At 44.6% G+C, this 26,554-nt stretch overlaps 1 protein-coding gene across 2 annotated transcripts; it reads left to right on the top strand.

The window, feature by feature from the left end:
• The first annotated feature begins 5,679 nt into the window (after positions 1 to 5,679).
• Positions 5,680 to 24,824, top strand: Gde1 (glycerophosphodiester phosphodiesterase 1). 2 transcript variants are annotated; one of them, XM_041666490.1, is made up of 6 exons: positions 5,680 to 6,055; positions 12,761 to 12,936; positions 16,556 to 16,661; positions 19,220 to 19,312; positions 21,616 to 21,827; positions 24,227 to 24,824. In XM_041666490.1, exons 1-6 carry the CDS (start codon positions 5,795 to 5,797, stop codon positions 24,372 to 24,374), a joined length of 996 nt encoding a protein of 331 aa, XP_041522424.1. In that variant the 5' UTR covers positions 5,680 to 5,794; the 3' UTR covers positions 24,375 to 24,824. The 2 variants fall into 2 exon arrangements, with proteins under 2 accessions (XP_041522424.1, XP_041522425.1); XM_041666491.1 differs by having other exon boundaries at positions 5,924 to 6,055; positions 12,765 to 12,936.
• Positions 24,825 to 26,554: the final 1,730 nt, after the last annotated feature.

The following is a 26,554-nucleotide window of genomic DNA, read 5'->3' on the forward strand; positions in this document are numbered from 1 at the left end:
GTCGGTGGAAAATGTACAGCATTCACCAAAATGTTTTCTCTATAAATAAAAATGTTGCTGAACCCTAGATGCCAACTCAGAGTCTTAATCTGTGTGTGCTCATTTACAGATCAGTGGGGGAAAATGTTCAGAGGAAAAGGGAAGAGGTTCAAGTTGGCAGGAAAAAAAGTCCACAATTTTTTTTGTTAGTTCCTATCTAAATAACTATCGCCAGGGTTTTTGATTTAATGACACCATTTCCATTTTGTAACTGGATTTTACCTTCCTCCCAATACTTTTTATAAATGCAACAGACTTTTATAGAGCCTACCAAAGGTGGTTGTGAGGCATAACTCAGAAAACTCCTATATAGCGCCTGGTATGTGTTACTCCCTGTTCATGGGGTTCCCCAAAACCACCAGGGAGTTCGCACTCGTGTGTAAAAGCAAAGAGCCTTTATTCAAGTTTGAGCTTGGACTCTCTATCTGTCCAGGACTCAGGATCCTGATTGGCTGACATTTGTCTAGGGATCTTGGCAAAAGGGGAATAGGTGGGTCCTGAGCTCAGGGAGTCTGGTGATCTTACCTAATCTTACCTGATGTTTGGAAATCAGGTACTTCCCTTTAGATGTTGGCCCTCCCTGGGTGGTGTCGGCTTAGCTTTTCCTGGAACCCTGTGCTGTCTGCCACGGCAGCTGTGTGGGTTGGGCTCCCATGTGGTCAGACTGGGCCCCATTATGTGTGGCCAGACTGCTCTGGGCTCATATTATTAGAATCGTTAGTAGGAGGAAAGGGTGGACTGGAAAGGCAGCTCAGTCAGTAAAGCGTGTGCCACAGAAGAGCATGAGAACCTGAGTTCAGAGACTGAGCACGCCCCTAAAAAAGCTCTGACATTTGTCTAGGGATCTGAGCCCTGGTTGGAAATTGTTTTTTTTTCCTTTTTTTCTCTTTTTTCCTCAAATATTTATTTATTTATTATGCATACAATGTTCTGTCTGTGTGTACACCTGAAGGCCAGAAGAGGGCACCAGACCTCATCACAGATGGTTGTGAGCCACCATGTGGTTGCTGGGAATTGAACTCAGGACCTCTGGAAGAGCAGGCAATGCTCTTAACCTCTGAGCTATCTCTCCAGCCCCCCCTGGTTGGAAATTGTAATTCTCAGTTCTGGAGATATGGAAACAGGAACTCACTGGAGCTTGCTGGCCAGCCATGCTAGCTCCAGTTTCAATAGAAGACCCCACCTCAAAAGCAGGGAGGAAACCGACTGAGAAAGATACCAGATGACCATCTCTGGTCTCCATATATATATGTACACACACTTACGCTCATGCCAAAGATTAAAAAAATAGAAAAAGAAAAGCAGGTCAAGTAAGAACTGGAGGCAGAGGAGCAGCCAAAATGATAGAGGACAAGAGGGAATGTCTGTCCTAATGTCATAGAAATAAACATGAGATCAGAGAGAATGAGCTCTCGGGCAAAAGCTTTGAATAGAGGCAGTTCCTCTAGAAGAAGGGATGGTGTGAAGGAAGGGGCATGAGGGCACTTCTGACAGAGACAAGAGGATCCCATAGCATAGAAGAGAATGAACCCTGAAATGGAGTATATATAAGATAAAGTAATTTAGGACAATGAATTTTTAAACATAGACCTGGAACTCCTGGGATCCTCTTGTTACTGCTTCCCATGGGCTGGGGTTATAGGCATGAGCTACCATTTCAAGCTGGAGATGAAATCTCTTTTAAAGAAATCTCTTCCTTCTGTCTTAAGAAGTTTTTTCTCATATAAATATAGATCAGGCCTGGGAGATAAAAATGGGCTTGATTGCTAAAATCCATTTTTAAAAGCTGGGTTTCAGTGCACACACAAGTAATCTTTGTTGATGTGGGAAGGTTATTTGTCTATCTGTTGCTTTCATTGGTTAATTAATAAAGAAACTGCTTGGCCTGATAGGTCAGAACATAGGTGGGTGGAGTAGACAGAACAGAATGCTGGGAAGAAGGGAAGTAAGGGCAGACGCGATGGAGCCAGCCGCCAGGTCAGACATGCTGAATCTTTCCTGGTAAGCCACCACCTCGTGGTGCTACACAGATTATCAGAAATGGGTTAGTCAAGATGTGAGAGTTAGCCAAGAAGAGGCTAGAGCTAATGGGCCAGGCAGTGTTTAAAAGAATACAATTTTTGTGTTGTTATTTCGGTGCATAAGCTAGCCAGGCGGACAGGAGCCAGGCAGCAGGAACGCTGCCCGCAGCTCCTTCTACACTTTGTGCTGGAGAGGCGGAGACAGGTGAATACCTGGGACTCACTAGTCAGCCAGTCTGGTGGGAGACTCCATTGCCAACAAAAGGTGCTTGACAACCAACAGCCAATGCTGTCCTGTGACTTCCACATGCAGGCACATATATCTGCACATGCGTGCGCACACACACACACACACACACACACACAGAATTAAAATATGAATAAATCATTTTTGGAGATTTCTTTTTACTTTTTTGTTTGTTTGTTCGCTTGTTTTTTGAGACAAGGCTTTTCTATTCAGCCCAGGCTGGCCTGGAATTCACTCTATATATCAGGCTGGCCTTGAACTCACAGGGATTCGCCTACCTCTGCCTCCTGAGTGCTGGGATTAAAGGTTCACACCACCATAGTTCAAGTAATCTTTCGAGATTTCATGGGTGTCCTGAACCCAGTATGTTTTGTCCCTGTGATATAAGGGAAGAGGATAAATGACAAAGGCAGATATATTTCTACTCATAGTCAAAGGTGGGAGGAAGACACATTTTTACTTTTACACAATATGAATTAAGGGCATGAGAATCCACCCATCGCTGGTCCCCTTGTGTAGAGGAGAATTCTTAGGAAGACACTCTCTGCTTAAGATGATTGACTAATAAGGAGAATGACAGTTTCTTGTGGCAGCATATCTGTTTACACTTTGTGAAGATGGGTCACTGTGTTTAATAAAGAGCTGAATGTCCAATATCTAGGCTGGAGGGAATAGATCAGATTTCCAGGGAGACGGGGAACTCTGGAAGGAGAGAAGCAAGAAGACGCCAGGAAACCACTGAAGAGGTCTGACATATTGTACTGAGTAGAGGTAAGCAAGCCACATCCAGAATGTAGATTAATAGATGCAGCCTAATCTAAGTTATAAGAGCTAGCTGGGGACAAGCCTAAGCAAAGACCAAGTTTTCATAATTCATAATTTTATAAGTCTCCTTGCCATTATTTGGGGACTAGTATTCCAAAGATAATCTGACAAGAAATCTTGCTACAGTTTCTCTTTTTTGTTTTGTTTAGTCTGTTTTTTCAAGACAAGGTTTCTCTGTGAACAGTCTTAGCTATCCTGGAACTCACTTTGTAAACAGACCAGACTGACCTCAAACTCACAGAGATCCACCTGCCTATGCCTCCTGAGTACTGGAATTAAAGGTGTTCACCACCATGCCCTGTTCCCTGAAGAGTCATTCCTTGCTCATTTCTGTGTCAGAGCTAACATCCTGATAAACAGATTAAAAAACAAATAAACAACAAAAAAAAACCTTTAGAATATATTAACTTAGCAAAACCCTATCTAAGAACGCTAACAGCTAACGTCTGAGGCCTACACATAAGCTTCCTCTGTCTGCTCTAAATTACCAATTAATGTCTCCACCAGAGTATTTTTAAATGCCTTTGTTGTTATTTGTTTGTTTGTTTTTGGAAAGGGTCTCACTGTGTAGCCCTGGCTGGCCATGAATAAGAGATAAGTTTGGCTCTGTCAGGATTTAAGGCTTGTGCTGCCATGCCCTGCACAAAAATGCCTTCATCCATATTTTTCTTTGTTCTGTTACTGTAAAACTCTGCAAGGCTTAGTGGCACACACCTTTAAACCCAGTACTCTGTAGGCAGAGGCAGGCAGATCTCTATGAGTTTGGTACCAGCCTAATCTACATAAAAAGTTTCAGGCTAGCCAAGGTCTCAAAAACAAAACAAAACAAAACAAAAACCGTGAAACTGCTTGCAAATTGGAACACGGTGTTTGGGGAGACCTAAATCCACATTCCTGGACCATGATCACTCAGATCTGGCTCCTGAAAGAGGTCACGGGTGTGGCTTGGGTTTTGGTCTGTTTTTGTTTTGTGCCACAGTTGCTTGCTCCTTTATTCCTCCTTAGTTTCTTCATTAATAAAATAGGAGATCATCCAAATTCTTTCCAGGTGTATAGTCTGATTGTGCCTGGAAAGCCTTCCAAAGTCAACAGAAATCAGCCTTCTGATACAATGCCCATCTCAAGTAGGCCAAGGTAAGAAAAGGATGTGTATACAGTGCTTGCCCGCACAAACCTCGCCTGGGACACAGCCAAGGGTTAGGTGTCAGCTGAACTATTGGGAATGGCACTGGGGAGTGGGGTATGAGCCAGAGACACAGTGTCATACTGCCACCTGGCTCTGTCCAGATGTCAGATGAAGACAGACAGGGTTCTTGACTCAATATGAAAGAGTTCATTGTGTCTTAGCAGCAGCAACTTAGGTAACTCTTTAATTTTTTTCCTATCTTTTTTTTTTCTTCAATAAATGAGATTAGAGTGGTTCTGGGGACAACCTAGGAAGAACCACAATCCATAAGACAAAACCATGAGTCATAAAGGTTGCATAAGAAGGTTAATGCATTTTAGGGTTCTAACAAACTGCAGTTTTGCAACTAAAAAGGAAAAAGGCCTTATATTATCAGACCTTACTCAAGATTTGTTGCTATTTGAGCATTCTGACCTGAATGCTCAAACATATATTCCTATAAAAAGGAATGTGGCCTATATGTGATACAAAAGTCTCTTGACTCTAAGTCTCTCCTGGTAGGGGGTTTTCCCTTCCCACTTCCCCTTAATTTTCCTTGTCTGTTTTTTTTTTTTAAATCATGCTCATTACTACTTCCCCCAGGGGAAGGAAATCCCACTAAGAGCACAACCTTGTGTGCCCTAGTGGAACAGTCCTCTTAGGAATGAAGATATTCCAGAGAGACTTGCGGGTCTCCCTTCTTGATATCATTTGGGGACATTGAACCCAGGAAATTGGAATTTCCCCAGGAGTCTCATCTTGAAGGAAGGAAAAGGCTTAGAGCCCGTGTCAACCTGAAGAGAAACTTGTTCACATAGAGTTGTCAGACAACCTTTCAGTATAGACTGGAACTAAGCCGGACCTTGATGGGCGGAACTTCTTAGCTAGACACACCTGTTGCCCTAAATGTCACGTCAGAATCCTGAAAATGGACTTGGGAATGGTGTGTGTCACTGGACTTTTTTCCCGTGTGACTGTTTCTCTGCTTTTTACTATTTTGTTGGCTTTTTGCAGAAGCCAGGGCACAGGCTCTGACACAGAAGAACTCCCGAAACGCCAGCGCCTAAACCAGTGTTTAAGTTGGCACATCTTAAATAAACAGGCTAAGCGGTCCTGTTCCTTCAAAGTCACTAAGCCTTCAGTTTTCTCGAGGTCAGATACAAGGTCACTAAGGAACCTCGGGAGTCTCTCCCTCCTTTATTGAGTCTGAAGGTCAGGGCTGAAGTCCTGACCTTATCTCCTGAAACCAGAAGAGGCCTTAGAACCCCTGCCTGGGGCCCGGGCCTGCCCCTGTTGCCATGACAGCGGCTCCGCCCCCAACGCCGGAGCTTCGGGACTCTGATTGGCTGGGAGGCGGGCTCTTTCTCGAGATGGATCCGCCGCCGCCATTGTACAGCGCTGCTCCCAGCGGAGGGTTCCGGCTGTGGCCAGTACCTCGGCGTCTCCGCGTCGCCCGGCAGGTCCGGGGCTCCGGTCCGTGCCGGTGCAGGCGCCGGCATGTGGCTGTGGGAGGACCAGGGCGGCCTCCTGGGCCCTTTCTCCTTCGTGCTGGTGCTGCTGCTGGTGGTGACGCGCAGCCCCTTCAACGCCTGCGTGCTCACCGGCAGCCTCTACATCCTGCTGCGGCTCGTCAGCTTCGAGCCGGTGCCGTCCCGCCGGGCCCTGCAGGTGCTCAAGCCCCGTGGCCGCGTGTCCGTCATCGCCCACCGCGGTGGCAGCCATGACGCGCCCGAGAACACGCTGGCGGCCATCCGACAGGTGAGCCCCGCACGCCTTAGGCCTGCTTCGCCGCTGGCCCCTCTCCTCCGCCGCCCGGCCCCGCAGCCCTTCCTATTGCTGCTATTTCTAGAGTTCCGCAGGTACTTGTAGACTTTGTTTGTGCCGGACCCTGGGCTGACAGTCGCGAACCAGGCAAAGCTCCTTTGACGCGGCTTCCGTCGGACTTGAGAGAGACAATAGCATACTTTTAAGGGTGGGGGAATGATGCAGTTGTGTAGCAGAAGTAAAGAAGTGGACGGGAAGATTTGCCGCAGAGTAGTCTTCTGTGGACTAGAGATGTGTGGACTGGAACTAAAATTACAAGGAACCTTGGGATCAGTGGAAAGTGTTCTAGGAATTGCTAATGGCAAGTGCAAAGGTCCCGAGGTGAGGCTGATGTTGGAGTGGTAAGGACCACAGCAGGTTTATTTGTGATCCTGGCTTCGAGAAGCAGAACAAAATTCAGCGTGTGGATGAACTAAGACATGAACCATGAACTGGGCCAAATAGGTTCTGAGTAAATGAGTGTCTCAAGACAGGGTTTCTTTGTGTAGCCCTGGCTGTCCTGGAACTCACGCCATCAAGCAGGCTGGCCTTGAACTAAGGTCCACCTGCCTCAGCCTCCTGAGTTGTGGTATTAAAGGCTTTTGCCACCACTACCTGGTGAGGCGATATTAGTTCACATTGCTCTTATCATAGGTGTACTTTTTTTTTTTTTTTGTCCTCTACTACTTTACTTATCTCTCCAAACACACCTTCATGGTCAACACTAGCAGCTGGACTCCTGGTCAATATTTGTCTCCCCTTTCCACAAGGCACCCCAGAGAATTTTGCTGTCCCCCTGCCCTTGTAAATATTGTTTTCGTGTTAATGACAGCTTGCATGGCAAGAGCATTTCAGTGAATTGCATTCATACGTATTGGCTTTGTATCTATGGATTTAATTGTGGATCAAAAATAGCCATAAAAAAAAGTGTGTGGAGTGTTGGCACAGTTTAGCCACTTACATAAAGTTTGCTTTGGGCGTAAGAACTCTGAGAGGTGACTTGAGGGCTGTAGGAGGACATTCCTGGAATATATGCAAATACTACAGCTTTTATTCTTTTTTAGTTTGTTTTATTTTGTTTCTTTTTGAGATGTGGTCTCTGTAGCTTCAGCTGCCTGGGAACTGGCGGTCTTGAACTCACCAAGGTCTCCTGCCTCATCTCCCTAGTGTTGGGAGTAAAGGCGTGAATCACCACACCTGATGTTTTAGACAGCTGTACATCTGGTCTCATATCTTCAAGACAGATTAGTTGGGAAAACTGTGACTCCAACACACACAGCGTCTTCTAAAATAGAAGCTCTCAACTTTCCTAATGCTGTGACCCCTTAATCCAGTTCCTCAAGTTGTGGTGTCCCCAGCCATAAAATTATTTTTGTTGCTATTCTATAACTATAATTTTGCTACTGTTATGAATTGCAATGTAAATCTCCGTGTTTTCTGATGATCTTAGCAGGCCCCTGTGAAAGTGTCATTTGACCTCCTCCCCAAGGGTCACGACCCACAGATTGAGAACTGCTATTCTAGAATAATGCCTCTAATGGGAAGACTCGATGCTCTTTAGCATAGATTAAAATATTTTCCAGGATGTTTGAATGCAGGTTTTCTGTGTTCTTTGTTCATCCTTAGGAACGTGCTCATAATCCAGTACTCTCTACTGAGCACGTGGAGCACCCTAGCGTCAGTCCTAACCTCAGTTTCTCTGTTTGTAAAATGAAAAGAATAATGAAATAGGTGATGTGGAGTCTGGACTAATGCACACAAAGCCTAGTGAATTGCCGTGGGTGAGCTATTTCCTGGGGATCTAAAGACAGCTTGGTACCATCTAGAGTGCCATCCCAGAATAAAGATGAGAAACCTAAATCTGAGGAAGGTACAGTGGAAGGACAGCCTTTGAGTCGGTGGAGGGCGTGTCTATGCACATTGTCAGGAGAAGAGCAAAAACACCGATGGCTGTTGGCTCCAGTTCCGCTTACCTTGATGTAAATTGCCTTAAAGAATACTCAGTTAACTGAGCGCAGAAAGTTCCTAAGTGTTTGTTGAAAGTGTGATGTTTGCCTGGGTTGATCACGTTAAATGAATGAGGAAGCATATGTGTGATGTGAATCCAGTGCTCATCCTGTCGTGTCCTAAGGAAGCAGGGCAGAATTCTCTGTGCCAGCGAGCATGTCTTACATGCAGTCACTTACATGACTCTTACATTGTACCAGCTGGATTCCTGGTCTGAAGAGGAAATGAAATGTGGCAGGTCAGCCTGCAAGAAGAGCAGGTCATTGTGTGCCATGACTGTATTCAGCTGCCAGATGCAAACTGCAGAGGACAATTGTGTACTCCCTTTTGACTTGAAAAGACAGTATTTCCAGCTGGGTGGTGGTGGTGTATGCCTTTAATCCCAGCAGAGGCAGGCGAATGTCAGTGAGTTTGAGGTCAGCCTGGTCTACAGAGCTAGTTCCAGGACAGTCAGGGCTACATAGTGAAACCCTGTCTTGAAAAAAAAAGTACACACACACACACACACACACACACAGAGCATTTCCACCAGACTTGTTTTTGTTCTGTCCTTCCCTTTGCATGTTTGCAGCTCAGAATTTGTGTTCTTAGACATTCTCCTGGGGACAGAGAGGTTCTGAGTGACGGAGTCTTTGGCAGGTAATATGCTAATTACACAAAGAGTACTAGCTAAATGTGAAATGAATGGATTAAAAAAACAGGTGTGGTGACACACACCATTAATCTGGCACTCTGGAGGCAGAGGCAAGTAGAGATCTCCATGAGTTTGAGGCCCACTTGGTCTACCAAATGAGTTCCAGGATAGGCTCCAAAGCAACAGAGAAACCCTGTCTCAAAGAGAGAGAGAGAGAGAGAGAGAGAGAGAGAGAGAGAGAGAGAGAGAGAAGAATGTGTTTTTTGAATAACCTTTTTAGGGTTTGTGGGTTTGTTTTGATTTGTGAATTTTATTTTTTTTTATGTTTTGATTTTAATAAACTACCTAGACAATGGTAAGTGTAGTGGTAATATCTGTAATGACAGTCTTCAGGAGGCTGAGGCAGGAGGGTTGTGAGTTCAAGACCATCCCAAACTACATTGTGAGACCCTGTCTCTAAAAATGAAGGGCAGAGTGATAAGTTAGTGTTGGCATGTGTAAGTTGTGGGACCGGATTCCCAGTGCTATGAGAGAGAGAGAGAGAGAGAGAGAGAGAGAGAGAGAGAGAGAACAAATTATTGGCCTTCATTCATGTTAGTGCTCTTGTTAAAATACTGTGTGTCTCACCTTATTTATTTGTGTTGTGGCCAAATAACCGTGGTGAAGAAAAGTACGATTAAATGTCTAGTGCAGCATCAAGAAATGAAGATATTGTTTGTATTATAGTGAAAGAAATGTGTGGTGAACACTGAATTGTGATTTTAGCCCATGTTGATTTGCGGAACATTTCAACTTTAACTTGGGAATGTTGCAACCTTTAGTATTGTAAGGCTTTGTCACCAGCATAGACGGAAGCTTTTCTTAGAATGACTCACTGAGCTTGTGTGTTGTAATAGCTTGTGGGGAATACAGACTCTTAGCTGGGCTCCAAGCTCACCACAGACTTTATTCCCACATCCTCACAACTCTGTGGAGCATGATAGGAGCATCTTAACGGGGAATCTGCACCTCGATAGATGGTAACTCAGCCTAGATGACACAGCCAGAGATGGAATTAGGACTGAAGGGACTTCATGGTCTCATGAGTGAAGCTAAAAGATTGTGTAGACTATAACTGGAGAATCAGGGTGGAAAATGATACTGAAATAAAGTCGAAACACCTCTAACCTTAAACTTAACTGGTAAATCTAACTATTGCCTTTGAAATGCATGCTCAAAGGGACAGAGTGCGCAAGCATGGTCAGTCTGGAGTGCTTGCTGCACTAGCACAGTAGTTCATGTCCTCCATGGCACTTCACCAAGTGCTGAGCACATAAACCCTGTGAGGAGACAACAGGGAGAGTCACTCGTTCCAGCCTTGAGGTGGCTGGTTCTTCTGCAGTAGAGCCACTAATAGTAAAGTTGCAGTGGTTTAGAGTACAGTGATTTTTTTTAAGGGTTGAGTACTCTGTCTGCCAGAAGAGGGCAGCAGATCCCATTATTGGTTGTGAGCCACCAGTGGCTGCTGGGAATTGAACTAAGGTCCTCTGGAAAAGCAGCCAGTGCTCTTAACCGCTGAGCCATATCTCCAGCCCAAATTTCTGAATCTTTGTCTAAAAAGTGGGGATGTGACTAATACTTGATTAATAATGTTTGTTGTAAGAATCAACTGAGTCAACCAGGTGGTGGTGGCGCACGCCTTTAATCCCAGCACTAGGGAGGCAGAGGCAGACAGATCTCTGTGAGTTCCAGGCCAGCCTGGTCTACAGAGCTAGTTCCAGGACAGACTCCAAAGCTACAGAGAAACCCTGTCTCAAAAAAATAAAACAAAACAGAAAAAAAGAATCAAACAAGTTGTTAGATTTAAAACATAGTAATTCCTGGAAACTAGAAAAGCCTAAAAAAAAGTAACTATTATAACTTTATCATCATGTTTTATCATTTCCTTAGTTATGTCTGTTAAGGCTTTTTGCTTTATACTATGTATGTTTGTAGTGAACCAAAATGAAAAACTGTGATCATAATGAGCATTTCTTGTGTTCGTTGTGATGAGGAAGCCAAGGACGCACACATTAGTGTGTTTCTAAGTTAGTGCTTGTTTTATTAATTAGTTACTTACGTGCAAAACAGAGGACTCTACCACTGAGCTATAGTGGGACCTAAATTCTTTTTAGATAAATTCTAATATACCTTATTAATCTTAACAACTTCTTGGTCAACAGTCAGTGCTACAGACATGATCAAACAGTTGTCCCCTGGTCTTGGTGTTTCTCAGAGATGATGAGGTTAACTCAACATAAGCCTGGTTTGTTTTGTTTATACCAGAGTTGTGAAATAACTGAGTAACGGGAGCACAGGGCAGTGACCAGCTTTCCCATCTAACAGAGTCCATAGACTTGCTGACCATGGCCTGCTTTTAGATAAGCAACTGTTCGTATTATTTTTGATAAATATATCTTATTTCCCCACGTTTCTATGTTTTTAATATGCCTTAGATATTCAAGTAATGCAGACAGCATTCAAGAGCCCAGCTAGCGAATGAAAAATACTCTTCCCAGAACACTTACTGTAGAACATTTACACAGTAGCTCCCGCCCCATGAAAAAACTACTTGAGGTGACTGTTTTTGTATATTAGATATCCCCCTCAAATGTAATTTATGAAGTATTAAATGTATTAGCAGTTTCTTTAAAATATCAATGCTTTTTATAAGTTAAGTTTTTATACATTCTTGATAAATTACCTCAACCCTGGCCTTGATAATGGCCTTTTATATTGTATATTGTTACTAAGGTTGCCAGACTTGGTAATGGGCTTTGTATATTGAACATAAACTGGCAACTTAGCTGCCACTGATAGTTAATCTTTTTTTTTTAAATATATATTTATTTATTTATTATGTATACAATATTCTGTCTTTGTGTATGTCTGCAGGCCAGAAGAGGGCACCAGACCTCATTCCAGATGGTTGTGAGCCACCATGTGGTTGCCGGGAATTGAACTCAGGACTTTTGGAAGAGCAGGCAATGCTCTTAACCACTGAGCCATCTCTCCAGCCCCTGATAGTTAATCTTTTGGTCTTTTTAACTAGTCTGTGACATATCACAATGGTGTGTGTGTGTGTGTGTGTTTGGATTTTTGGCTTGTCATCCCTGCTAAAACGTTCATAAGCTTGAAACTTAATGAGCAAACATTTGCATGTCTACTTTCAGCTAGCCAATTTAATCTTTCACTTAATTGCCAGGTCTCTTGGAAGTGATGTTTGCAGTGGTTAAGTAAATTGGCTTACAAGATGTTCTAGGCTTCCTGCAACATAGATGATCCCTGTTGAATTTCATTATGGCAACTCACCCTACATTCTAGAGTGAAACAGCTCCCAAAGGCTAAAGCTTATACAACAAAGCTTGTATAGCAAAATAAAGTGTTGGGCAGTCTAAATGCAAGCGAATTATTATACAAAATTTAAAAATGACTATATTTTTTTCCTTACTGCTAAGTATAAGGGACTGGAGAGATGACTCAGTGGTTAAGAGCACTGCCTGCTCTTCCGAAGGTCCTGAGTTCAATTCCCAGCAACCACATGGTGGCTCACAACCATCTGTAATGAGATCTGGTGCCCTCTTGAGGAAGAGACCTGGCCAGTCATCCTCATCAACTTAGACCATGAAACCCAGTATACGAACAAGTTCAACAGAACCACCGTATACGGGCTGCCCATGCATGCTTCAGCATTGCCAAGGCATAAATTTCATTCAGATTTCAATTCCAGAATCAAAATGTTCAAAGCCACCATGACCCAGAGAAGGCTTGGGGCCAGAAGTCTCCTCTTTCTGCTACTATGGCAGTGGGAAGAGTGAGAGTGGAGACAACATTAACATTGATGGGAAACAAGTTCATGTGGGGGCTGCCTAGAAGAGGAAAGGGACAAAAACCTGCAAGGCAGCTGTTTGCTTCACCAGCCATGTTGCTTTTCTTTCATGTTTATATATAAGATGCTATCTGTAGCTGTTGACATTAATCTTGTGGATGTTTTTGTTAAGGCAGCTAAGAATGGAGCAACAGGTGTGGAGCTGGACATCGAGTTTACTTCTGACGGAGTTCCTGTCTTGATGCACGATAACACGGTAGATAGGACAACAGACGGGTCTGGCCGACTATGTGATCTGACATTTGAACAAGTTAGAAAACTTAACCCTGCAGCAAATCACAGACTCAGGTGAGTCACTGGCGTCATTGCACAGGCCCTTCAGCCATTGTGGTCACAGGCAGACACTGTCGTCTAAGTATGTCTGTTCCAGAAAAAGTTGTTCATTTAAACTTAATGGGCCTCCCACGTAGTGAGCACACACCAGCAACAACAGAGATGCTGTGTATGCATTTAACCCTTTGCCACTGGGAGGTGTCCGGCCTCTGCAGCGTTCTCAGTGTTGATGCTGTCTGAGTTCTAGTCACTAATTGAGTTATCTCTGCCATCCTTTACATTAGGATCAGAGGCTGGAAGCGATGGCTTGTCAGTCCTCTTACCTTCAGATACACCAACTTATTCCACTGTTAACCAACTCATCAGATCCTTGTAACAAACTTGTAAGGAATCGTAGACTGTAAGGAGTAGAAGTAGCCTAGTAAACTTCCAAAGCAACACTGTCCCATCAGTGGTAATACTCTGTTCCCGCATGGTCCAATACAAAGGTTGGTAAGATCTGGCGTGGTTGGTACAACTGAAAAACTGAATTGTTCACTCAAGTATAGATAAATATTTACACTTAAAAACAGTAGGTAGCTACCATACACAAATCTTCCTTATAGACAATTACGGAAAAGTTAAATGATCTACTCAAGAGTCAGTGATGAGTTCATATAAGAATCAAGATTAGAGTGAATATCCCAGTTTCAGTTCGAAGAAACATGGACCATACCATATTGTCCCTGGTTGCCCTTCATGTCTCTTAATCCTCTAAAAAAAACTAAAAAATGAGTTTAGATTTCCAACTAGATTATGTCCTCTCGTATCATCTGTATATGCGTGTATGGATACATGCATGCACACACATGCACACATACGCAATGCATGCACATGTGCACAAATGTATGTTCAGAGCTAGTTTTAGAAGATGTTCTGGAGAGTTCTCTTCTGAATCCTCTGGAAGATAAGCAGCCCACACTAGTCATTACCTTGACTCAGCAGTCTGACTCCCAGAAACCCTGAGCCCTTCCTTCCTTCCCTCCACCGAGAGCTGGCCACACCCTGATAATTAAAACACCACATGATATGCTTTGAAATTAGGCTGCTTAGATCCCTCCCCTTCTGTCTTTTTAATGTTTCTATTTACGTATTATTCTTTTATGTGTATGGGTGCTTTGCCTGTATGTATATCTCTGTCAAATGCATGTCTGGTGCCTACAGAGGTTAGAAGAGAGTGTTAGTCCCCTAGAACTGGAGTTAAAGATAATTGGGATCTGCTCATTTAGGTGGTGGGACTCAAACTTGGTTCCTCTGGAAGAATAGTCATTGCTTTTAATTTCTGAGCCATCTCTCTAGCCCCCGTCTTCATTGTGATAATAAAAACATGTGCTTGTTTTTAATGTAATGCCAATTCCCTGATCAGTGGCTGGTACTTTTTGAATATCAGTTGTCTGATCCAGTGAAGAAGGTCTGTTCCTCTGTAAGATGACTCAGACCTAAAAGAAATTAAAGTCAGCCAAAGCTGCAAGGACTATCAATAACCTGAAGATCCAGAGCCAGCTTTCTGAAATTGCTTTTCGTGTCACCAGGAAGTTTTTGCACTTCTGCATTTGAGGGGAAGGCTGGCAAATTAGTAACCATTAGGAGGATGTCAGGTTTGAGACGGTTGGCCATCAAGCCTAACAACCCAAGTCCTAGCCTCAGGACCTACATCATGGTGGAAGGAGAGAACAATTTCCAGGAGTTTTTCTCTGACCTCCACATATGTGCCATGGCACGTGTGCCACACTCGCCCTTAAATAGATGTAATAGGCAGGCAGTGGTAGCCCACACCTTTAATCCCAACACTTGGGAGGCAGAGGCAGGCAGATTGCTGTGAGTCCAAGGTCAGGCTGGTCTACAGAACAAGTTCCTGGACAGTCAGGGCTACCCAGAGACCCTGTCTCAAAAAAGCAAAATAATTGAATGAATGAATGTAATAGATTTTGGTTGTTTAAGATGTCAGGTTTAAAGTTAACACAACAAAAAAAGTGCTTCGGGTCAGTATCCCCATTTGGGATCAGCAAAGAAGGCATAGTATTATAGTGCCATCTTTTTTTTTTTTAAAAAAAAGATTTATTTATTATATACAGTGTTCTGCCTACATGTACGCCTTCAGGCCAGAAGAGGGCACCAGATCTCATTATAGATGGTCATAAGCCACCATGTGGTTCCTGGGAATTGAATTCGGGTCCTCTGGAAGAGCAGTCAGTGCTGTTAACCGCTGGGCCATCTCTCCAGCCCTAGAGTAGCATCTTAATATCTTTACATAACTACTTTAAGAGGTTTTTGATGTTTTTTTTTTGTGCGCGTGTGTGTGTGTATGAGTGATATGCAATGGGCGTCTGTGCACCATGCATGTACAGTGCTTAAGGAGTCTAGAAGAGGACAGCAGATCCTCCTGAATTGGAGTTACAGACAGTTGTGACCTGCCGTGTGATTGTTGGGAGCAAGGAATCAAGCCGTGGTCCACTGGAAGAGCAGCCAGTGCTCTTTAACCACTGAGGCATCTCTCTAGGCCCACATAACTACTCTTAGTTCCACAATTACAATGGATAGCTTTCCCAATGATTGACTCCAAATAAAGTGCTTGGCTTAGATTAGAACTGTGTGTCAGGAAAAATAGGCGTTTTGACTCTAGCTAGTTAGGTGTAGTGGTGCCTGTGCCCGTAATCCACTACTTAGCAAGAAGGTCAGAAGTTCCAGTCAGCCTGGGCTACATAGTAAGACCTTATCTTAGCAAAACAAAATAAGAGGGCAGAGTGTCAAGAGAGCAGCAAGCTTAGGGTTCCCTCCCCCTCTCTTCGTGGAGTAGACATCAGCCCAAATGGCTGGTGGAATTGCCTGTAACATGTAAATTATCCCGTGGGCCTTTTCAAGCCAAGATCTGATAGTAATAGGTTGGAGTGGGCACAGATTAAACCATATAGAGTGAAGCTTCATTATGAGAGGAAGCTGATTTGTTGAGTGAAGCTTCGTTTTCTTTTTCTTTTTGTTTAAAAATTCAAACATTTTATTTTTTTGCTTTATAAATAATACCTTTCAAAGTTTCCACCTCCTCCCCTTCTCCCATTTCTTTCCTGCTCCTCCACTCTCCCCCTCCTCTCCCTCCAGTCCTAAGAGAGGGCAGTGTGCCCTGCCCTGTGGGAAGTCCAAGGCCCTCTCCACTCCATCCAGGTCTAGGAAGGTGTGCATCCAAACAGACTAGGATCCCAAAAAGCCAGTACATGCAGGAGAATCAAATCCTAGTGCCATTATCATTGGCTTCTCAGTCAGCCCCCATTGTCAACCACATTCAGAGAGTCCGATTTGATCACATGCTCGTTCAGTCCTGGTCCAGCTGGCCTTGGTGAGCTCCCAAGCTTCATTTTCTTTAGCAGAATATATTTTCTCAACCTTCCTAATGCTGTGACCCTTTAATACAATTCCTCATGTTGTGGTGACCACTAACCATAAAATTATTTTTATTGCTACTTCGTAACTGTAATTTTGCTCCTGTTATGAATTAAAATGTGAATATCTGTGTTTTTAGATGATCTTAGGACCAATAACCAATGAACCTTGCTCTTTTTCTGTACTTCTGCTGTGAGCTATTCTTTATCCTCTCTTACAGAAATGAGTTCCCTGACGAAAAGATCCCTACCCTGAAGGAAGCCGTTACAGAGTGCCTCGACCACAACCTCACAATCTTCTTTGATGTCAAAGGCCATGCAGATATGGTACAGTTCATTCCATGAACTTTGCTTTTTTGAAGTAATGTCTTATGTAAGGCTTATCATTTTCAAAGCTAACCATGTATTTTCTGGTTTATTCCTTTTTTAATGTTATATTATACTTACTTAATGGAAGTATAAAATGCAGTTCATATTTTACATTTTGAAAATGCTTTCCTTTTATGGAGCCTTCTGCAAGTCTTCCACCCGCACAGTGTCAGTGTCAGGTTATACAGAACACATTCCCAAAAGACGTGCTGTAAACAGTAAAGGGCACCTCTGCAGTAGACCACTCCCTGCACAAAAGCTGAGGGCTCTGTCTCACAGGCTGAGGATGCTGGACAGGGACCTGTACTGCCTTAAAGGAACTGCTGTACTCGGAGCTCCTGGCAGCTCACGGGACAGGCATGTCCCTCGGGCAAGTGCCATCACTACATACAGTGCTGTTACTCAGTGAGTTGAACATCTGTTCTTTTCTCAGAAGATTGCTGCATTTTCTTCAAATGTGTATGAAATTCCTAAAAACAAAAATTTACAACATGTGCTGTGTCCACAAAGGCACATTGCATTGGAAATTACTGATAAAACACAGTTCTGATGTCATTGTCTAATAACCAGCTTTTGTGAGTATTTGTCCTGTAGTCCCAGTTATTAGTGCCCATCACTGGAGAATTCTTTGTTTTTTAAATTTATTTATTTATTTATTTATTAAGTATACAGTGTTCTGTCAGAAGAGGACACCAGACCCCATTATAGATGGTTGTGAACCACCATGTGGTTGCTGGGAATTGAATTCAGTGCTCTTAACCTCTGAGATATCTCTCCAGCCCCTATATTATTTTTTTTAATTTTTTAAATTTTTTTATTTTTATTGAGCTCTACATTTTTCTCTGCTCCCCTCCCTGCCTCTCCCTTTCCCTTCAACTCTCTCCCAAGGTCCCCATGCTCCCAATTTACTCAGGACATCTTGTCTTTTTTCTACTTCCCCACTGGAGAATAATCCCAGGAAATAATTTAAAGCAATTATTAGAACCAGAAGTATGAATGTAAGTGTACACTTGAATTTTATTAAAGTAAACTTCCATTTTTAAGGAAAGAGAAGAATGTTTGTAACTAAATAAATTGATGGTTATAAGTATAAAAATACTTAGGTTTTCCTGCCAGCCAGAATTCCTGAAGAACCTATTCTACTTCAGTAGGCCAGACTTGAGGATTTTACAGGTCACATCACAGGAGGAAGGAACACTGAAGAAGTCTAACATGGGGGTCAAGTGAATCTCTAAATATTTATTTGTATATTTGGTGCCCAGGATTGAACACAGAGCTCACACATGCTAAACATGTGCCTACCACCCAGCTGTGCCCACAGTTGCAACACACGTGTCTTTAGTGAGCACCTCAGGCTTTGTTGCTGATGTTGTCTCTGTTGGGAGCCCTGACAGGTCCCACATTTCACCCAGAATGTTGTTCTTCCTGTCTGGTTTTGTTTGTTTGTTTGTTTTAATGTGGTGGGGGGAGGATTAAGAAGAAGCTGTTTAAAACCCTTCAGCCCCTTGTTTCCAGATGGCACTTACAGTATTCAGCCAAGGTTGGTAGAACACAGCGATCTCATTGACCAAGACGGTAGTGCAGGGGCAGGGTGTTGGCGAGAAACCTGACTTAGTAGAGCCCTGAACCAAGGGCACAGTCTTTGGATCTGACAGACCCTGGCTGAGCTGTGGATTTGCTACAGGGTAAACTCGACATGCATCACCTTCCTTGTGGATAATGGGAATAATGGAATGACCATATAGGGTTATGAGAAGTTACCTTCTCTCCCAGTTTATTAGTGTAACTTCTGTGCTCCCCTCTACTTTGGGGGAGTGTGTGTCATGTTCCAGAATCAGCAGTGTTCAACAGTGGTGATGTCTGTGGTGTCTGGCGACTCTTACTGTGTTAGCTGTTACTGACATTCATTCAGAAGGTTAGAGATGTTTGGAATCTCTGTTACCTCCCCCTTGTCTATTAGCTGGGCTGCTGTAGAAAGAGACTTGGGTTCCTCTTGGGGAGAGTTGAGAGACTTCCAGCTCTTTCCCATCCCCCTCACCCCCATTGCTTCCCTTGCATTCTCCATGATGGATGGTGGATCTCTTAGTCCTCTGTCCTGAGCAAATCACCCTCTGGAGTTTCGGCTGGGAGCCTCAGGCATCTCCTAGGCTAGGTAGACTGAGGGCATGAAAGAACTCTTCCTTTCTAGTGATAAACCAGAGTCAGAGGAAGGGCGTTTGCAGTTTTGCTTCTAGCTTCCTCTGGCCTATATGACTGCCATGCTGCCCCAAAGTGGGTTCTTGGTGAGCCTTTTAATGTGGTGGTAATACAGCAGTACCTGGCTGCTTTCTTCTGCTGCCGTGGATTTAAAATGTACCTCAGTGTCAGTGAAGGTGGCCACTGCTTCCAGTATCTCCATATGCAGTATTGGCACATATCTGATTCAGTGTCTAGCATTTGCACTCACCATGCAATAGCTGCTTGCTGGCACAATGGTGTTTTGGTAGATTTTAACTACATGAATCTCTATTATACAGGCTTCTGCTGCTCTAAAGAATATCTACATGGAATTTCCACAGCTGTACAATAACAGTATGGTCTGCTCATTCTTGCCAGAAGTCATCTATAAGGTAAGTCTGACTTTTCTTCGTATGTCACAGCAGGTTAGTTGCTGGAGGTAATAGCAGTGGGCTCTGCGAGTGTAAGGTAGATGCCTGTCACACTGGTCTGAATGCAGCCACAGTCGAGAGGCTCTTTGTTAGGGCAGGGGAGTCTCTCAAGGTTCTCGCTTGCTGCTCAGAGCCCTCTTCAGAACACCTTCTCTTAGGCAAGCACATTGCAAGCTCATTCATGTCACCTCGGTAAACATCATCACAAGGAACACGAGTCCACAGCCCTACTTCTGAAGTAACAGTAAATATGCCTTAAAAACAACTCTAGCCGTGGGATACACTCATAATCCCAGCACTTGGAAGAACGAGACAGGAGGATTTGAGTTTGAGGTCTGCCTGGGCTGTATAATGAAACCCTGTCTCGAACAACAACAAAACCCTCTTCTTAGTGTTTCAGGTGCACATAAAAATGGTTACTACATGAATCCCCTGTAGCCATGATCTTGCTTGTTTCCTCTGCCCCATTGATCTTCCCCAGTAAGCCCTTGCTTACTGTCATCAAAGATTAGAAAAACAAAAATATTTATGTCTGAGGAGTTCCATGAATGCCTTTGATTTTTTTCAAATAAGAATTGGTTATTTATAGTTTAAAAAAATTCATTTGCATCAATACTCAAATAAGATATCTTTCCCCCTGATGTGTTCATTGGAGAAACCAGATGCTTATATCTGAATATGCACATGTGTGCATGTGAGCATGTGTGCAGTGTACGCATGTGTGTGTGTACTGCTAGGGTCTCATGCTCTGCCACTGAGCTATGTTCCTAGTCCTGACATTATTTATGTTGTTGCGTTTATCCATGTGGATCTGGTGGTTGTACACTCATGAGATTTTACAGACTCTCCCCCACTTTGCTTCCTGTAAACTGGTAAAGTAAGCTAAGAACTCATTTAGTTAGGATTGATTGTTCTCAGCAAGGTCATGTCCTAATGGGAGGTGTGTGCCCATCAGGAGACACACTTCATCTCTTGGGCTGTGGCAGCTTTGTCATGGATTCTTGGTGTCATTGGCCAGGTCTGTCAGTTTACTAGGAAGGTATAAAATGTTAATATTTTATCCAGAATCTAGACTTCATCTATAAATGAGATTCCTGATCTATCATTTAGTTCTCCTATAAAAAGGTAATTGCTTAGTCTTTCTCTTTATTTGCTATCTTACAAAGTAATGAGTTCTGTGGCATCCTTCCACAATGGTCACCAGAGTATACATTGAAAATGTTTGCAGGGGGACCGTGCCTGCCAGTCCAGACCTTCACAGGATGAAGTCATAGGGCTGACAGACACATGGATTCAAGCTTTCCAGGCTTACTTGGTCACAGAGGCCTTAGAGTGTGTAATGTTCTCCTGTGGAGCTGAGAGCACAGCCTGCGGTACCTCCTCCCAGGCTGCCCCATTCCTGCTCTGCCCTCTCTCTCATCCCCTCACAGCCCCTCTTCTTTCCTTCTCCATCCCTTCCCCTCCCCAAAGCTCTTCAGTCTTACCATGAACAGGGTTGAAATTAACCAGTCCATCTTGAAATGCTTGTGCCTCCATCCTCATTGAGTTCTGAATTTAAAATTGCTCTTCAATTAATTCAACTAGAAGTTTATTTTCATGGCATTATTAAAATTGACCCTAAAAGTTGGGCTTGGTGGTGTGCATCTGTAACTCCAGCATTTGGGAGCCTGAGGTAGGAGGATTGGTGCGATTGGCCAGCCTGAGCTACAGAAGACCCTGTCTCAGCTGGGCGGTGGTGGCGCATGCCTTTAATCCCAGCACTCGGGAGGCAGAGGCCGGCGGATCTCTGGGAGTTCGAGACCAGCCTGGTCCACAAGAGCTAGTTCCAGGACAGGCTCCAAAGCTCCAGAGAAACCCTGTCGTGGAAAAAAAAAAAGAAGATCCTGTCTCCAAAAACCCAGACAAGCAAACAAATAAACCTTCACCCTGCAGTTGACATTTTCTCTCTCACTTCTCTGTGTGTTTCTACTGAACCTGGGGCCTCCTGTGCAGCCACTCTGCTACTGGGCTCCGTAGCCCAGTGCTCTCACGTTGATAGGAGTGCAGTTCCTGTAGAGCTTTGAGAAGGAGGCCTCGATTGCGCTGCATATGGAATACCTGCATCTGCGCTGTTTTCTCAAAGGGTTTGTGAGAGATGACGTATTTAATAGCCATGGGGCTAGGCACCATGGCCTTCTCATCAAAAGGATATTTGGCAAATCTAAAATACTGAGAAACTGTAGACTTATGAAATAATCATTTTATTTTCCAAAATTCCTTTTCAGATGAGACAAATGGATCAGAAAGTCGTAACAGCCCTAACTCACAGGCCTTGGAGCCTGAGCCATACTGGAGATGGGAAGCCTCGCTACAGTGCCTTTTGGAAGCAGTCCATATTTGTGGTGTTGGACATCTTGCTTGACTGGAGCATGCACAATGTCTTGTGGTACCTTTGTGGAATTTCAGCCTTCCTCATGCAGAAGGATTTTGTCTCCCCGTAAGTTGGAAGTTGTCTCTTGACCTCATATGTCCTGAGTGCTCCTTCTGGGAAGGAGGGGTTAGAGCAGTGGGCAGACTGGGTTGTTTGTGACTCAGTGCCTATGCCTGGTAGGTTAGAGTGCTGTCAGGTGTTGGAAGAGTGTGGGAAGATGCCAGGCATAGTTCACTGGTTCAGAGCAGGCCGATTAGATATTCTCAATGTTACAGTTTTATTTGTTTGGTTTTTTTGCTTGTATATGTGGTGTTCGTATATGCTTGTGTGTGCCTGAAGCTCACTGATGCAGCTGGTCAGCTAGCCAGCTTCTCCTCGGGGTTATCTCCACCTCCTGAGCACTGGGATTACAGGTGGGCTGTCATGTCTCCCAGCTTTTATGTGGATGCTGGGACCCAACTCAAGTCTGCATGCTTGCATGACAAGCACTTTTTAAAAATTATTTTAAAACAATAAATTAGAATTTTCTATAGCACATCAACTGTGTGATACATCTGTAAGTTCTTGATGTGTCTGTCAGTATGTGTGGCAGGGCTGACACATCACCGCTCACCTCACCCACTCCCTCTTGTTTTGTTGTGGGGGCTTTGCATGGCAAGCACTGCAATGAGCCGTCTCTCCAGCCCAGTTTTTAGAACATTTAAACAAAACAGAAGTGATGGTGAGAGTGCATTGCTCATGACTGGCTCCCTTTGAGAACTCAACAGGGGCAGGGCTCAGCCTCACAGCTTCCGTCCTCCCTCTGCTCATCTCCCGCAGACTCTGACCTGCTGACATCTCATGCGTTCAACCTGGCAGCCGTTTGGTTACTGCCAGCAGTGCTGTCAGGTGCTGCATAAGGAAGCTGAGGTGCAGTGGTGAAGTCATGCTCTCTGCCTGGAAAGCATGCTCATGTCCGGTAGGTCAGTGTCCAACAGGGCAGGATGCCGACCCAGTGGTAGGTCCAGATGAGGCTGGGAAGATGGCTCAGTGGGTAAAGTGCTTCTTTGTAGAAGCCCTGGCACCTGACGTCAGATCCATAGCACCCATGGAAAAGCTAGTACAGTGGCATGTACCTGTACCCCAGTGCTCAGGGACCACACCAGCAGATTCTGGGGACCAATCTAGCTGGAGCTCCAAGCTCCAGGTTCATTGAGAAACCCTGTCTCAAATAAGATGGAGAACAGTAGCAAAAGACAAGAGACGACAACATCTTCAAGGCCAGTAGTTCATAGACATTATATTCTGACCTAGTCTGGACGGGGTGGGTGGGGATCCCAGAGGAGGAATGGGATGGTAATTGTTACCCTGGTGCCATAGGCCTGAAATCCCAGAAATCCTGGAGGCCAAAGCGGGAGGATTGCAAGCTCAAGGCCAGCCTGGGCTACAGTGAGAACTTGTCTGAAAAGAAAATGGATAAGAGGGCTGGTGATCCAGTTGAGTGATGAGTGCCTCCCACATGCCTAGACTCAGCTTTGAACCCTAGCTTCTCCATGTCACTTGTTAAAGCAAGTTCAGCCCCGCTGCTGTCGGGGAGGGCCAGAACTGTGGGACCATGTGAGGAGGTGGGCATGGTGGAGGGGGAGAGGCTCACACTTGTATCCCTGGCTTTACCAAGGATGCCTTACTTGGCTTCTTCATTGAAGGTATTGTCTCAGCTGCACACCAGGGTAGCTCATTCACCTTGAGAAATACCCAGTTCTGGTGTTTGGACTGTGGGCCTTTGTCTGCCTGGAAGTCCCTGAGTCATCTTGGGCTTATGAATCTGAGAGAATGTGACTGTCCCAGGCTTGCTGTTTGAATGTGTGTGTCTGATTTGTATCTCAGCAACTACTTTTCATTGCAACCTTTGCTGTAACCTGGGGACGGGGACACGGGAGAAGGTTAGTACACTCTCAGGAATTCTGTTCACCAAGATGCAGGCAGGACTCCAGGAGTGAACTAAGTTCTGCCTGTGAGTTGAAGAAAGGGAGGAAGGGAAAGCTTAGGGTGCTGCTGCTTACCCTGAGGTACAGAGTGGAGGAGGGAAACGCTCATGAAGTACCACGTGGAGGGGCTTGTTCTCTTGGTGAACTGGAGTCAGGCTTCGGCAATACGGAAGGAAACAGGCAGTGTGGTGTAAGAGGAAAGAGACAGGTCAGGCCCAGTGTTAAGGACATTGGTGACTGAAGGGTTTGAAGCTGGGATGTTGTAAAGGAAGTGCACAGTGTGCTGGGTTCCCCACACTCTCCCCACTCTATTAGGAGCACAGGGCATGCAGGGTTCCCAGCATCCATTGACTGTATTAGGAGCACAGGGCATGCCGGTTTCTCAGTCTTCTGCAGTAGGAGGGCATCTGGAGGCTCTCTGGGAACCGCTGATACTCATATGCTCAATTCCAGGGACAACTGCTCGTTCTAATACAATTGCTATTTCCCTTTCTCCAGGGACTATTTGAAGAAGTGGTCAGCTAAAGGAATCCAGGTTGTTAGTTGGACAGTCAACACCTTTGATGAAAAGAAGTACTACGAGTCCCATCTTGGGTCCAGCTACATCACTGACAGCATGCTAGAAGACTGTACACCTCACTTCTAGATTCCCTGGGAGGAAATACCATAGCAAAACTGCCTGGAGGCCTCTTGCAAAGACATCAGAATATTCTTTTAGCACAAGCCCTGGGGCTCCTGTGGCTCACACTAGCAATAGTTGTATTTTCACCCCATAAGCTGAAACTAGGTGTGGCCACCATGCTCCCGGGAAGGTTCGACACTGTTGCACTTGAATCTGGATCTGCGCAAAGGCAGGATAGTCCTGCCCCAAACCCGCTGAAGTTACAGAGCCATGAGGATGAGGATGAGCAGAGTGGGTCCTGCAGTTAGGACACAGGCATCAATGCATGGGGCTTGCACGATCACTCCGAGTTGACATTTTAAATCTTGCCATACTTCAGTAATTCATTTATTTCCAATATTGTCGTCAGCTCTGTTAACGGCGACCTGTAGGTGTCAAACTTGTGATCATACTAATAAAATCATTGAAAGGTGAGCAGAGTGCAAACTGTGTACCAAGCCTTCTGTCCTAAAATGTTGGGGTTTCGGGGGTGGGGGAGGCTGCTCTGTGCAAGCTGGAGGCCTCACCTGCTTTAGTCACAGTGCAGAGGAAGCCAGGAGCACCCCAAGGAATTATTGGTGACTTGTTAGCATAAGCACTTCTGACCACCAGGGGGCAGAGCGGCTGCTTGCTTGGGATCTCAAGCACACACTGCCTCTTAAACAAATGGAGCTGGAGGGTGCTCCTAAGGAGCCCGACTGCTCTTCATTTCACAGCTGGGGAAGCACAGACCACTGGGCAGGGAGCGCAGTCTCAAAACAGCGGGGACGGTGCTCAGGGGAACTACTGTTCCTTTTTCTCTAGTCATTAGACTAGGAATTAAATGAGGCATTTATATACATAATCATCTGCAACCTTCCAAAAAAGCTTACAAATGTGTTGGCATCATCTTTATTGATGAGGAAGCTGAGGCACCACTGACTTAGTTACATACCTGAGTCCAGAACACAGTTGGCAGTCAGTATCCAATTCTGGGTGATCTGACTTGGTCCTCATCATCCCTACATTAACAAAGAAGGCTTCTATTGGGAGCATAGCAGTTTTGTTTTTATTATTATTTTTTTTACATTTTTGTTGGGGGAGGGAATAACACAAGCCATCATTGCTGCCATGGAAGTTAGAAGACGACCTGCAGAAGTCTGTCCCTGGGATTGAACTCAGATCCCTGGGCTTGGTGGCAAGCACTGTTACATGCTGAGCCTCTCACTGGTCCTTAAGTAGCTTTTTGGTGGTTTGGTTTGGTTTTGGGGTTTTTTTTTTTTTTTTTTTTTGGATGCTAGAAATGGAACCTAGGCTTTACATGATAAGCAGGAACCAGGCAATTGTGGTGCACCTATAATCCCAGCACTCTAGAAGCAGAGGCAGGCAAATCTCTGAGTTCAGGCCAGCATGGTTTACAGAGTGAATTCCAGGACATCCGGAACTATACAAAGAAACACCCATTTCAAACAAAGTCAAAAATGTTAAAGGACCTTTACTGTAGGTGTGAGTGGAGATCACAAGACAGCCTGCCTGAGCCCTGTCCTTACACTGTGTGCATCCCAGAGACTGAATCCGGGTCATCAGGCTTGCTGAGCACCTGTCCTAGGCTCTTAACTGCCCCGTAGCCTCTTGAAGGTAGAGTCTCACTAAGTTGTTCAGGGTGGCCATAAACTTACAAACCTCTCAGATTCCCAAGTAGCTGAGATTACAGGTTAGCCTCAGGAGACCCAGCTGTAAGGAGGCTAGGTTGTGGATCTGACAAAAGCCACGGATGGGACTGAAAGGGAGGGTTGGGAGGGGGAAGCTAGCAGGGGCATGTGGGTCAACTTTAGGCTGACTGTGATGGTGTATATCTGTAATCCCAAGTATTTGGGTAGCAGAGGCAGGAGGATCTCCATTTGGAATCTAGCCTTGCCACCTAAGTCTCCAATATTTAAAACTTTTGGTTTCTGTTTTAGTTTTTGGTGCTGGATTGAACTCACACTAAGAGTATACTCCACACTGAGCTCTATCCCCAACCCCAAGGAAGTTCTCGGGAGAAATTTAACATGTATTAAATATCTAAGCATGTCACTATGACCAAGTGAGGCCTTGAAAATGGCTGCCTGCATGTGACAGAGTGGGTTGGCCCTTGGAAGGGCTGCAACCTTCTGGAGACTTGAGAGCCTCCTGATGTCCCTCCA

This window comes from Microtus oregoni, unplaced genomic scaffold (genome assembly GCF_018167655.1).
Source record: "Microtus oregoni isolate MIOR12 unplaced genomic scaffold, Mior012 000016F_ref0000370, whole genome shotgun sequence".
Taxonomy (NCBI): Eukaryota; Metazoa; Chordata; class Mammalia; order Rodentia; family Cricetidae; genus Microtus; species Microtus oregoni.

What these genes read in the sequence shown, in the direction of transcription:
- Gde1 (XM_041666490.1), top strand. Translation starts at nt 5,795, where the DNA reads ATGTGGCTGTGGGAGGACCAGGGCGGCCTCCTGGGCCCTTTCTCCTTC. An exon ending in GCAGCAAATCACAGACTCAG is followed by an intron (nt 12,937 to 16,555) that starts GTGAGTCACTGG and finishes CCTCTCTTACAG; the next exon opens with AAATGAGTTCCCTGACGAAA. An exon ending in CAGAAGGATTTTGTCTCCCC is followed by an intron (nt 21,828 to 24,226) that starts GTAAGTTGGAAG and finishes CCCTTTCTCCAG; the next exon opens with GGACTATTTGAAGAAGTGGT.